The following is a 14,272-nucleotide window of genomic DNA, read 5'->3' as shown; positions in this document are numbered from 1 at the left end:
TACCTTCTCATCTGGAATCTGTTTTTTTACATGAAGCTTTCCCAATTCCCTGTCCTGGGATGGGCTGCGTGCTATGTCTCTGGGTCCCTGTCACCCTCCAATATTTCCAGTTCCTCTTTAGAAACAGAGAGTAGACCTCACTGCTGGTGTGTTGATAAAGAAAAATATGGGCTGGAGAGATGGCTCAGTGGTTAAGAGTGCTTACTGCTCTTGCAGAGGACCCAGTCTCAGTACCCAGAGCAGGCAAAACACTCAAATACATAAAATAAACCTAAATAATAATAATAACACCAGCCCAAACTATCTGAATATTCACAAAATTGATACCTGGATAAAATAAGTCAAATTTACTATGTAAATATTTGATTTAGTAATAGTTTGATAATAGTATGCTAACATATTTTAAATGCATCTTTAGAAAAGTAGATCCTAGGTACTGTGTCACACAGCACTTTGTACCCAAGAAACAGCAAAAATTCAACAACCTCATTCTATCTATAGCAGTTATTTTTTTTCTTCCTTCCTCCCTCCAACCTTCTTCCTTCCTTCTTTTTGAGACAAGGTTTCACTGTAGGCTAAGCTAACCCACACTGAGATCACAAGTACGCACCACCACACTCAGCTACCATTTAATATCCTTTGGAAGTGAATTAATAAGACTAAAGAAAGGAAACCAGCCAGGAGAAAAGCAAGTGTCCATGCATGAGTTACATTGGTATGGGGACTCATTTTCTGCTCAGGTGTCCCAGAGCCATGCTATTTGTATGTAGCATTAGCCACTCAGTAAGCATGTCTTGTGGGGGCAACTGAGTAACAGTATACATACAGGACACATCCACACAAGAGTAAAAAATTCTACTGGGCAGTGCTATTCCAGGATAGGGGCTGGCAGACTTTGCTGCAAACCACCAGACAGTAAGCCCTGGAATACTATCTCCACTGCTACCTGGCCACAAATGAACAGGCATTGCCAAATGGCAGGTTGAATGTGTCCTTTAGGCAGCATCCTCTGAGCATCTTTTAGGTTCTACCTGCATACCTCCTGTGATGTGGTACCAAGCAATTCCTGGGGTGCCACACCCTAGCATGAACCAGTCACATCCCTCTTACCTCCCAGGCTAATGAGAACACTAGCCAGACAGAGGATGTCACCCACCACCACAGCTCCAGACAGCTCTGGGGTGATGGCCTGTAGGACGGGTAGTGGCACGAAGTCGGAGAGGCCCGGGTGTTCTACATCCCACACACGGAGCAGGGTCAAGCCCACACTGACTGTGCGGATGATGCAGGTGTTGTTGGTGGCACCCTTGCCAATCTGCACAAAGTCATCTCTAGGAACAAGGGAAAGGAGGGCTGACACTCAGGTGAGAAGCCAGAGGGGAAGTATAGAGAAATAAGCAGCCCTATCCCCTACTGAGCAACACCGGGCTGATTGAGGAACTAGATGGGATTCTACTGAAGGGGAAACAGACTTGATGCATCCTTCCTTGTCATTCTTGGGACACACCTCACAGCACCCAGTAAGGATCTGCCAGCATCATCACCCTCACACTTAGAATGGAAGCTGAGGTCCAAGAAAGAAAGTGACCCACGGAGGACAGGTTAAGGAGGTACAGGCTGCCTTTCACTGTGTGGCTGGCTCCAACACTCCTGCACTGTCTGCCTCCTCCTGTGAAGCAGGATCAAGGATGTACATGGCATCTGCTATGGGAATTTAAACAAGGCAGGCAGTGGGACGGCACTCCTAACACACCTGCTCAACCCTCATGGTGAAGGATGCCAGAGGTGAGATCGAGGTAGGTAGGAGTGAGTGCCCCTGATGCTGACCCCAAGCAGGTGTTCCTGCCACACAAAGCCAGAGTAACTTCTGTGGTATGGCCAAGGGCAGCAAGACCTGGGTTCTACCTCCCCCAGGGCAGACAGACAGATGGTACTACATGCAGAGCCCCATAGTCATCCAGAGGCACTCATGACCACTCTTTCATTGATGGGACGCGGTGGGAGAGCCTCACAGAGATGAGCTACATGGTCAGACTCAGGACAAACAAAGATCAAAGCCAGGTTTGCAAACAGGTTTCCTGCTCAGGCTCCTGCCATGCATGCCCCTTATACGTCTCCTTCAGGATTCTTAGCTAAAAGCAACACAGGTGTTTTCAGGCCCATGGGAAGCCCAAGTTGGAATAGTAACCAACACCTGGACAGCTCAAAAAGTTCCACCTTCAGCCAAAGTGTCCCCCTCGAACCTCTGTAATGCCTCAGGGCAGTGACCATCAAACTTTAAAACCATGGAGTTCTGAGCCCTGTGGAAATACATCTCTAACAATCCCAGAGGACGCTGATGCCAGACTAGGGACTACACTCTGAGAGTCACTGCTAGCTAGTAGACTCAGACATTGGGCAGGCCACATTGAAGCCTGGGTCCTCTTGTCACCTTCTCCATCCTCACAGCAGGACTGGGGCTGCAGCAAGGATTAGAAAGAGCCAGCCTAAGAAAATCATGCTTGGAGCTGGGTAAATATGGTATTCAAACCTCACTTCCTAGCAATGTAGTTCATGGTAAATGGTTTGATCTCACTGGGTGTCTATAACAGGGCTAGGAGAAGAACCAGAAAGATATGGCAGCTGGCCTGTGGGCAGATACTCAGTGACAATGGCTTCTTAATCATGTGCCCGTGCAGTGTGGGGCATGCACCTTGTTCTTCTCCATTCATTGAGGACAGGACCAGACTGACGGCAGCTGCTCACATTTCCTTGCACTTCGCTTCCACAAACACTCCCAGCTCAGCTCTCAGGAGGGGTGCTCTGCTTCCTGCCCATTAGGTACCATCATCACCTAACAGTTCATCTGGGGCCTTTCATTAGGGGCCTTTCTTTCCCCTCACTCCCTCTGCCTCTTGACTGGACCTGCTGCTTCCAGGCCTGGCCTGTGTAGTGCAGTATGCCAACCCTTCAACCATCGTTTTCACCACCTATCTGGACCTAATCTGAAATCCAGACACGACCAAGACCAGCCCCCTTGTGAGAAATGGGGAAATGCCCTACCTGTTAGTGGCAAAATTGAGGACTGAATTGTGAGCGTGGAAGATGTCTCCAGAGTTGTCATGGAAGTGGACAGTGAAGGTCACGGTCATCCCCAAAGGCAGAGCTGCCAGTGCCTCCTTATGCTGAGTATGCAGGACTGGGCTCATGGAGATCCTCAGGTATGAAACAGGAGACACCTGGAGGACATCATGCAGGTATAGTGATACCTGCCTGAGTGGTTCCTATCTCAGAGACACTTAAGAGGTGGGTTAATTTCAGGGTGTGGAGAAGAAAGACCTTTCTTCTTAGAGCCCCCACCTAGTGACACAGTTTTTATTACACAACTTCGAAAAGACCCAGATGAGCTAGGATCCATGACTGAAAACTTAGGTCATAGGTCATAATGGCAAGAACACCCACCCTCTGGGCTGTGGACTGTAAATGGTCAGAATCATGGGAGGAGCTGGCTCTCAGGGCATTTGAGGTAGAAGCAATGACCACTGGATGGAGAGGGGGTGTCACTTGCCTATAGGGGTGCTGATGAAGGCCAACAGTGGGTCTCTAGAGCCATCTCTGAACCACGTTCCCATAAAAAGTAGGTAAACATTTATCCTAACTCCAGACAAGAATCCCTTACCTGGCCAAAGTCCAAAGCCCACTAGGCAGGTTAACTGTTGTAGGGTCAGGATATGAAGAACAACCTAGTACTTTCTGTCACTTAAAAAGTAGGTAGGTGGTATCTGCCAGGCCCACTAAACAAAACAAGCTAAGGCCAGGTCAGAATCAAAGCATCCGGTGACTGAGTGCACTTTGTCTTCTAGGACTCAGAAGGTGGTGGCAATGAGACAGGGATGCCCAGGGAGTAGGTCTCTGTCCCTCGTAGGTACAGAATGTCAGAAGTGCTTGGGCATAGTGAACACAGTCCAGAGCTACTGTGTTGCCCTGAGGGAGTCACCCAGAGTCAATTTCCCTGCTGTAAAATGAGCTACTAGGTCCTCAGAGTTGATGCAATTATTTGCATGTCTGGTAATGAGCATACCTCATGCCAGAAAGAACTAAGCATGCTCAGGTACTGCACTGATCTGGGCAGCGGCTCAATAGTAAATGTGGGAATAATGTCAGCAGTCAGGTGCAATGGGAGAACAACAGCATGTTTGCCAAGACTGCAATTTTTCTGGCTATCTGTGGACTTCACAGGGCCTCAGTTTCCCCTTCTATGAAACAAGCTAGATGGAATCAATAACTCTTCAGAAAATTTGGCTCTAATGGCTCACAGTCTAGCCAGGGCCTCTGCCTGCAAGTGATTCTTGGAAATATTCCTGGGCAGAATTCCTCAGCTGCAGGGTGAATCACTTTTACACTGAGAGAGGGAGAGGAAAACGGGTGGGGTGGGGGTGGGGTGGCGGGGTGTGTGTGTGTGAGGGGGATCACCTCTGACCTACTGCTCTTTTACCTAGACAGGGTAAAAGGTGATCCTACCTTTACAGCGACAGTGATAGTCTGGTTGGTGCCAAAAGGTTCCTGTGCAATCACTTCGAGGGTAGATACCCCAATCCCAGGGCCGGACACCAGGAACCCCTTCTCATCAATGTGTACGATAGAAGTCTTCTCAGGTCCACCAAGGACTCGATAGCTCAGAATGGCTGCACCATCCCTTGGGAAGCAAGATGATCTGTTTTTACGACGCATGGAGGGGCCAGAGCATAGGTAGGAGTCCAGATCATTATCTCGAGATTTCACACCTGTGACTCCAGCTGCTTCCGACCTTGGTATCAAGGCTCATCAGTGCCTCATGCTGCTGCTGCTATGCAGCCTATCAGTCACCCACAGAAGCTAACATGGGAAACTCACAACTTTGAGAATGGCACATATCCCAGGGTGAAGCAACAGGATGGGAAACCATGACACCACAGTTTCATCAACCACACTTTGTAAAAAAGACCATGTCTGTGGCAAATCATTTTCTCTTACTGAAATGAGGCAGCCTGTAGCAAGAAATCTAGCACTAGAGAAATTCCCAGGAACCCACAAGGATGACCCCAGCTAAGGCCCTAAGCAATAGAGGAGAGGGTGCCTGAACTGGCCTTGTCCTGTAGTCGACTGATGACAATCTTAAATGTCACCATAGAACCTTCATCTAGCAACTGATGGAAACAGAGGTTGAGACCCGCACAGGAGCATTGGACTGAGCTCCCAAAGTCCAGCTGAAGAGTGGGAGGAGTAAGAATATAAGCAAAGAGTTCAAGACCATGATGGGGACACCCATTCAAACAGTTCACCTGAGCTAATGGGAGCTCCAGCCGAACGGAAAGGGACCAGCATAGGTCCAAACTAGACCTTCTGAATGTGGGTGACGGTTGTATGTATGGTTGGGGCAGACTGCTGGGCCACTGGCAGTGGGACCAGGATTTATCCCTACTGCTTGTACTGGCTTTTTGGAACCCATTATCTTTGAATGGATACCTTGCTCAGCCTAGATATAGTAGGGAGGGTCTTGGTCCTTCCTCAAAACAATTCACTCTCTGAGGAGTGGATGGGGGTAGGGTGGCAGGGGGAAGATGGAGGGAATGGGAGGATGGAAGGGAGTGGGAACTGAGATTGGAATATAAAAAGAATTTTTTTTTTTAAAGAAAGAAATGAGGAAGCCTGAAGTGGAGGACAGTGGGAGGGCGGTGAGTTGTATGGACCAAGGGCTAGCCTTTATTTGTGAGAACTGCTAAGGAAGGGTTCACAGCACTTTGTGTGCTTCTTAACATGATAATCAAGGAGAGACCTTCAGCCACCACTGCAAGCTCCTCACCTATGCTAGCACTACCAAACCACTCTAATGATTTTAAGTAAATGTTACAGCCTCTGACTGAACTTCTACCAGCTCCCTCCTTGTAATCTGAAGAAGTCTTATTCATCCTTTGAAGATGCCCCAGGTCAGGCATCTCCATCAATGACACTCCTCCCCTAAATCTCCAGAGAAGTCCTCTGGGCTCCACCTGAAGGTTACATACCATGTTCTCACCATCTTTCTGCTCTCTCTGAAGGCATTGTATGCCTTTCACCTCTGTGATCATAGAGCCTAGCATAGCATCTCCTCCTGAGCTACTTCTGGCTGAATTAGCTCTGAGTGCTTCATGCAAGATGGTTGTATGGCCCAGAGTCCCCCACTCACCAAGTGCCACTCAAGTCTCAGTCATGTTAGAAAAGGCTTCCTTGGTGAACCCAAGGAGGAGCCATGTTTGCAATCAGCTTTTAAATCAACACATCCCCAGCATTGGCATGTGCTCACACTGCTTGGGGACTTTGTTAAAGTGTAGCTTTTCCTTCAGTAGGGCTGAGGTGGAGCCCAAGCTTTGCATTTTATCCTGTTCCCCAGTGCCACTGCTATTGCTAATTCATGGGCTCTACTTTGAGCAGCAAGTCTTGAAAACACAGGGGCATTTGAAAAATTTAACACTTCTAAGTTGGTGCTTTTGTCCCTTTTAAAGACTGAGTTCAGCAGTGTTCATAAAAAATGAGTTTTGGCCACAGGGAACAGAAGAGGGATCCAGAAGAGCCACGAAGAAGCAGAAGTCGTCCACTGGAAGGGAAGGGGGATGCAGAAGCTGTCCCTGTTTGTGCACATCACCCAGGGCACCTGACACCTTTGACAAACGGCATGTAGGATGGGACGAGAGTAAGGCTTTTGTCCTCACAGAAAACAGGAGCCGAGCCACATACCTGTTCGTCTGCAGCTTTATAAGCGAGTTGGGTGACATCAGTATTTGTTCTGCTTCTATTTCAGGGTTCAGCAGCCGCAGTTTTTCAAATACCTAGAGAAGAGCGAGTCATATTCTCTACCCCAAGTAGACTCACATCCAGTCTAAGCATCTGCTCTTCCTCAGTGAAGACTGAGGAAAGACAGAAAGTTGCCCCTAGCACCTTCTAGGAGGTCTGGGATGTGAAAGGGAGGGCTGGCTTTTAGGGATGACAATGTCAGACCAAATCTGACACCATCACTCATAGATGCTCTGAGAGATTTCTCTATATAGCCTACTAGTACCTCAGTCCTTTTGCTCAGGCTGCTTCCAGCCTGGCTTAAGAGCACACACATTCTGACACTGTGTACGGAACTCCCAGTTTCTGACGAGACCAGACGGGCCTCCTGAGCGAGAGAGCAGTAGTTCTCTGAGGGGGAAACAGCTCAAGCTCCCTCTCAGGACCTCTGTGCTCATTCATCTTCTACAGCAGATCCACAATGTGGGTTCTGGCACCACTGTCTCCAGGAGCTGGACCTGAGGCAAATGGCAGCACATCCCAAAGGAAGAATGAAAAACAGCCTCAGGGAGATTCAGGGCACCTGAGGCAAAATCAGAGGCCATCTTTGCTCAGGCAGGTGGTCCTGAGCATGGAGTGGTATCACTGATTGACTGGAACCTGGGCTGCACAGTGGTGATATCCACAAGCAGGTTTCCTCCTGTTCCTTTGAAGCATGTATGTCCTCTTTTAGATGGAGGTGAACTCATTATACCATCAACTGTGAGGACATCAACAGTACTAGCACCTTGGGAAACGGCACCTGTCAGACAGGCATGGGGGATGGTGAGGCCTTGTGGTAAACTGGAGTAGAGCTCCAATAGCAGGAAGGCTGGGCTTCATTCATTTGCCGATTTACACTGTGTGTTAAAATCATACCGGCAACAAATAAAACACATCTTTGGGCTGGACTTCCCTGGTTTGACTTACTCCAACTCCAGTGGCTGTCATGAGGGGAAATAGACATGGAACCACTCAGACTCAAAACTACTACACTCTGCCTATAAGTCATGTATTCTGTTTAACCAGGAAGGTCCAGTGTCTGCATGAGGACCTGGGTGTGTGTGCCTCTGGACACACATGTGACTGTTACCTGCTGTGTCTTTGTGTAGACACATGTCTGTGTGACCCTGGGTAAGTATGTGTGCAGGTGTTGGCTTCTAGGTGCATGTGCACCTGTGTGGGAAGAGGTGAGAGTTGGAGAGAGAATAGCTGTCTCTGTCTTTGAAAACCTGCTTCTTCGTCCCTGAGCCTCGCATGCATGAGGAGGAAGCGGGGGTGTCTTTTCTTCTCTAGGAGGGGATGTGAACTTCTTTTTCTTTCTCTTGGTAATCAGGGGATACTTTAGTTTTTCTTTGCAGCTTACAAGGGTTCAGGGGTTACAGAATCCCAGATCATCAGCAGAATGCACTTGAAGCGAAAACATCTTCTAGGGAGGTAAGTTATCAACTCTTCTTGTGTGCATGTGTATGTGTGTGAACCCATCAGTATGTGTCTGTGTGGAGGCTCATGCAGAGGTCAGAGGTCATCTTCAGATATTATTTCTTAAGCAATATTAACTTCTTTTTTCTTTTTCTTTTCTTCTTTTTAAAGACAGAGACTCTCACTGCCCTGGGGCTTGCAGATTAGGTGAGGCTGGCTGGCCAGCAAGCCCTAGGGATCCCCCTAGCTTTACTTCCCCAGTGGTAGAATTACAACTACAGCTACCATACCAGGCTTTATTTTTAATGTGTTGTAGTAGTCTGCCTTCATGTATGTACGTATTACGTGTGCCTGGTACCCACAAAGGCCAGAAGAGGGTATCAGATCTCCTGTAATTGGAGTTACAAATGGTTATAAACCACCATGTAGGTACTGGGACTTAAACGTGGGTCTTCTGTAAGAGCAACAAGTGCTCTTAATCCGAGTCATCTCTCTAGGCCCACACCTAGCTATCTTTTTAAAATGGGTTCTAAGGATCAAGATCAGGTCCCCAGACTTGCATGGCAAGTCCTTCACTAACTATTTCTCCAGTCCAACTTCTCTGTCTCACAGGGCCTAGACGTAGGAGGGAAAGAGAGATAGGAGCAACAGGCTCTGGCAGGGGAATCTCTGGGCCAGACTGAGCTGATTTCAGTGTTGGCCAAAGGCCCTCCCTCTTTACGGCACAGAACACAGCTCTTCCAACCTGGTGTGGCCTTGACCCTTTGTCCCTTGGGCTTCTGGTTCAAACACAAGTGGTCTGCCTGGTATGTTCCATGTGAGCACTGGATATGTCAATGCCAGAAGTAGGGAGGAGCAAGCCTACCTCTATTAGGAAGCTTAGAAGTGATTGTTAAATGCAGGTGATTAAAAGAGCTCAGACATGTGAGCTCGTGTCCCTGTCCGCAGTCCCTAATACCAAGACACTCACGGACCTCAAACTAAGAGTAAGCTGCACTTCTGGAACACTTCAAGATACTGCCAACTTCCAGACCTCTGCACGGACTATCCACCGACTCCTCTCATGCTGCAAAGTCCCTCCTCTTTGGAGCGGTAGTCAGCTCCATCTCTGCCTCCCCTGGTACCTTCTACATATCCTACTCTCCATCCCCTCCCTCCCTGATCACACACAGGTGGATGTCTCCAATTCTTCAGTAGCCTAAGTGGTCCTCGAGGCTGGGACGGCACAAGGCCCCCATCCTAGAACTCAGGCCACTGGAACTCCCTCTCCCGTTCACGTGGCTCCCACCATCCTGCCCCTTACCTGAATTTGGATCTCATCTGAGAGCTCTTTGCCAAGGCCAAGCAGCTGCCCAGCTGTGGGGTCCAGAGCTTTGACCACCAACCGCAGTCCAGTCCGACCTTTCACCCGGCCATGCACATTCATGGCAAAGTTGTACTGAGGTGGGAGTCGGATAGAGGCCTGGGAAAGACATCAAGCATGTTTCCGTGAAAGAGGTCTAAGGCCCCAGCATTCCTAGAAGGGTGATAGATGGCCATACTGTCTTGCTGCCAGGGTCAGATGGCAAACTCAGAGTGGAACAGATGGTGTTCTTCCAGCACCACAGGCCACATTCCCCATGTGGGGGTGTTTAGACAATTCTGTGTTCACACAACAACCACTTTCTTTACAGCAGCATGTTCCCAAGCCTTCTGTATGCAGAGGTATGTCAGGAGTCACCCAGAGATATGCTGGGTCATGTAGGGTTTCTCACAGAGCCACTGATACAGGGTATGTAAACAATCACATTGCTAGTGTCCCATGCAAATAATCCAGGCAATACCCTGGCCCCGGGGTCAGGGCCCCAAGAAGTACTAGTCCTCTGTTACATAAACCTGAACAGTTAGGAAATCCTTAACCCGGCCTTGGCCTTCTGCTGCTAGCTCCACCATCCATGGCAAAGAACAGAAGGGGTCTTCTAAAGCAACCTCGCTCAGGACACTGTAACCAAAGCTGCTGTGACCTGAGCCTGGAGCCATAGGAGCTGGCACTGTACAATTTCCCCCTTGCTTGGTGAGCCCCTAGGCAAGTCCTTTCCTGTTCATGGGCTTTAATTCAAAGTCTGCCCTGTCTAGCCCCAAGATCTCAGAGGTGGCTGGGATCCTGGAGGAGAGTTGATGGCAAAGGTTTACCCTCTGAGATAAACCAGAGCAAAGACCCAGGGCTGCCTGGCACCATGACAAAAAGCAGATACAAAGCTACAGACCCTAACCCAGAACCTTCTGGAAGTCAGGCGACTTTCCTGCCAGCTCAATACTCTTGTTGCTGTCTGTTAGCAATCCCCTGTAATTGTAGTTTGGCTATGGTTTGCCTCCCCCAAAGGGTTCTCATATTATAGATTTGGGCACAAGCTGGGTAGTGGTGGTGCACACTTTTAATCCCAGCACTCGGGAGGCAGAGACAGGTAGATCTCTGTGAGTTTGAGGCCAACCTGGTCTACAGAGCAAGTTCCAGGACAGGTTCCAAAGCTACACCATGAAACCTTGTCTCAAAACAAACAAACAAACAAACAAAACAAAAAATACAACAACAAAACAAAACAAAACAACAACAAAAAAACTGGGCACAAGAGGTGAAGTGATGGAGTCCACGAGGAAGGGGTCCCAGCAAGGTAACTGCTGGAAAAGACACTATCCTCAGAAGGGATTATCATAGACTTTGACAGATTTCTGTTAATTCCTAAGAGAGCGTGTTGAGATGTATGTAGGGACACACACACACACACACACACACACACACACACACACACACACACACACACGAGGCAGGTGGTGAACACTTCTCTCTCCAAGCCCTGGCTTCCTGTTTCATGCCATTTCCCTCTACACATCTCATACCACGGTGCCAACTGCCATGCTGTGACATGACCAGCATGGTCCTCACTAGGCAGTGTGAATACTAGTGCCATGCTGTGAAACTCCCCACCCTGAGAACTAAATAACCTCCTTTTCGACATAGAGTATCCCACCTCTGGTATATTTTTATGGAAACAGAACAGGGGCAGATATACCCTAAATAGCAATAGGTAGACTCCCATGAGACAATGTGGTGGAACCCTCAACTAGTAAGGATGATGGTTCAGGCAGGGAGTTGGGATTTCTGGGTGATTACCTCATGGTGCCGCCCTCGAAGGTCCAGGACATCTCGCTTGGTGACAGACCAGTGGAAGGTCAGGCCTGGCACAGCATTGCCAAAGGAGAAAGGGCTCTGGTTGCTGGTGATTCCAGTGACGTAGACAGGCATCTGGGGGAAAGCCAGGCTTTGTAACTGCTGGTTCCAGCACTGGGTACCCTTTCTCCCACATCCCCATCCTTGCTGGCTCCAAAGCTTCCCTGCTTCCCTTATGCAGTGGGAACTGTGCCCTGGTCTTTCCTAACCTGACAAGGTCAAGGCAGAAGATCTGAGAGTTTGACACCATACAAATAACACATATGCAAGATTAAACCCCTGCCCTGTCACTGTCACAGTGGGTCTGTGCATGTAAAGTCCCTCTCTGGACTAAGTCCTGGAGCTCTAGGATACCCAAGTTTGCCTCACAATACCGCACAACTGCTCCAGGACCTCAGGCCTCTTTCCTGCTCCAGTAGGGAGCCTCTGTTCTTGAGGAAGGACATAATGGGGTGAATACTTCAACCTGCTTGTTCAGTGCACTGGTGAAAGTCATGTGACTGATGGCAAAAACAAACAAACAAACAAAAAAACAACAAAAAAACCCAAGTATGTTGTCTGGGCAATTCCTAGACCTCTCCAGTCCCAGGTTCCTCAGTCATGTACCAAAACAATGCAGAAAAGACTGGGCCCGTCAGGGACACTCATGGACTTTTCTTCATCTTTATTCTCTATGCAAAAGGTCTGACAGCCACACAGAAGTACTTACAGCATATTAGATGCTGTAAGTCACCCAGGTACAACTGAAAGCACACAGAGGAGATGGAAGAGAATGTTATTCCATTATATGTAGGAAACTTGCATGTCCTCTGATACAGAAGAACTACATCCAACTGGGTGACCTTGGGCAGAATGCCACCTTTCTGCTCATCTGTGATACAATCTAACCCCATCTCGAGTACTATTATGATCACCCAAAGGAACAAGTGTATGGAGCATATACTGTAGAGCAAGTACCACAGACCCATGATCTACTGTGCAGGCCAGGTGCCAGCCTAGCTGCTGAATGGCAGAAGCCTTAGGAACAAGAAGGTGCAAGTAAGGAAGGCTGCCAACATGGAGTTTGGGGATGAGTGTTGACACCCATGACACAATCTGAGCTCCACAGATCAACATGCTCCACAGATGACAGGTAAAGGTGGTGCCCTCACAAGGCATGGTGAACCAGCAACGACCTGTTAAGAGTCTGGGCCCAGAGCCTAAGGCCTCCTGACACATCAGGTTCCCACCTCACCTGGGTTCCGGTCCTCATTCGCGTGATTGGGGCACGAATCCTCACTGCCTGGAGCTGCAGCACTTCTACCTCCACATGGTCCTAGAAGAGAGTTGGGGCTCAGGCTACATGGGATGCTGAGAAACCTCTAGGGGAAGAAGGCATCTGTCCAGCTATGAAACACTATCAGTATACTCATTAGCTTGAGGAGGCCTTGCTTTGGGGATTGTTCACTCCATAAGACCAGTCTTTTCTTTCCCAACATAGTCCTGTAGCCCTACCCTATCTGATCCAGCTGCTACAGGTCAAAACAGTGGACAGGAAACCAGGACTATGATTTGCTCTTCTCTAGGCTGTGTGGGCCTCAGACACTCCCATACTTAGCCTATCTGCCTCTCTAACTCACCAGGATATAGGGAGGAGTAGAGGAACCAGGTCACGTCTGATGGCAGCAGGCCTTACATCTTCCTTTATCCTTAGCTCTATAAATCAACTAATCTGACCACTGACTGTACTGGCTTCTTCAGATGTTGCTAACTAATGGGGGAGTTGGGTTAATAAGCTTTTCAGTTCTTTAGACACTGCCCATGTGGAGTCTGTCTCTGCTGCGGTGGGTTGAAAGAGAATGGCTTCCAGAGACTCATTAATTTGAGTGCTTGGTCCCCTTTTGGTGGAACTGTTTGGGAAGGACTAAGAGCTATGGTCTTTTTGGAGGCAGTATGTCATTGGGAGTATGCTTTGAGATTTCAAAGGCCCATGCTATCCCCATTCTTCATTCTTGGCCTCATGGTTGTGGCTAAGATTTGAGTCTCAGCCACTGTTTCAGCACCATGCCTGCCTAACTCTGCCACGCCCCTGCCCTGATGGAGATGAACTCACACCCTGAAACTAAGCAAGCCCCCAATTAAGTATCTTCTTTTAAAAGATGCCTTGGTCATGGTGTTTTGTTATGGCAATAGAAGAAGTAACTAAGACATCCACCTAGCATCCTATTATTTAGGCAAGTGCTTGTTTTCCTAAGAGGGGCTCAGGAAGTCCTTCCTTCCCCTTATCTTTCTCACTTCTCAGTTCTAGCTGTTTCCGGACCACCCCGTGGCCTCGGATGCTGGTGTGTTCAGGACTGGACAGATGGAACCAGCAGCATCTGACAGAATCATATGCTCAGTGTGGATGTGGAAGCTACAGGCTGAGCCTCTCAGAATAGCTTCTAACAAAACCTCCTCACCCTGCCAAGGACCATGATGGGACACAGGTGAAGGAGAGGGCCAGGGCAAGAGTAGAGAGAAGGTCATGGGGATGGCCAGGGCTGTGCCTTCTGGATGATGGGAGGAGAAAACGAGCCTATTTCTGAAGCCATAGTTCTTTCTACCGAGGGGACAGAGCAGGGCATTCTGGGGTCTTTCATTTCACTCTCTGGGATGCCTGTGTGAACCCTGGGCACTGCCAGGATAGTTTTATATGCTCCCTGCTATCTCCACAAAATCGATACACAGAATTGGGATCGATACACAGAATTGGGACAGCTGCCTCTGCCATTCAAAAAGACTTTGTGGTTTAACCTGGATTCTTGGAGGCAGATACTGAAACTGCTAGATAAAGGAGCCAATCAATGAACTCAATGT

The 14,272-nt window shown here is 48.6% G+C and overlaps 1 protein-coding gene across 2 annotated transcripts in view; it reads right to left on the bottom strand.

Moving 5' to 3' along the window:
* The window catches only part of LOC125405651 (nuclear pore membrane glycoprotein 210), a 99,363-nt gene that overhangs the window by 11,112 nt on the left and 73,979 nt on the right, over positions 1 to 14,272 (bottom strand). For both annotated transcript variants that reach the window (XM_087907042.1, XM_087907043.1), the window contains exons 26-32: positions 12,672 to 12,752; positions 11,381 to 11,512; positions 9,533 to 9,691; positions 6,733 to 6,824; positions 4,501 to 4,675; positions 3,043 to 3,218; positions 1,111 to 1,331 (exon numbers count right to left, since the gene is read on the bottom strand). In XM_087907042.1, coding sequence (XP_087763168.1) covers positions 1,111 to 1,331; positions 3,043 to 3,218; positions 4,501 to 4,675; positions 6,733 to 6,824; positions 9,533 to 9,691; positions 11,381 to 11,512; positions 12,672 to 12,752 — 1,036 coding nt within the window. The remainder of the gene's footprint in view (positions 1 to 1,110; positions 1,332 to 3,042; positions 3,219 to 4,500; positions 4,676 to 6,732; positions 6,825 to 9,532; positions 9,692 to 11,380; positions 11,513 to 12,671; positions 12,753 to 14,272) is intronic.

The sequence above is a fragment of the Myodes glareolus genome, chromosome 6 (genome assembly GCF_982192425.1).
Source record: "Myodes glareolus chromosome 6, mMyoGla1.1, whole genome shotgun sequence".
In the NCBI taxonomy this organism is placed as follows: Eukaryota; Metazoa; Chordata; class Mammalia; order Rodentia; family Cricetidae; genus Myodes; species Myodes glareolus.
The sequence above is the reverse complement of the archived record's forward strand: the minus strand, read 5'-3'. Positions and strand labels throughout refer to the sequence as shown.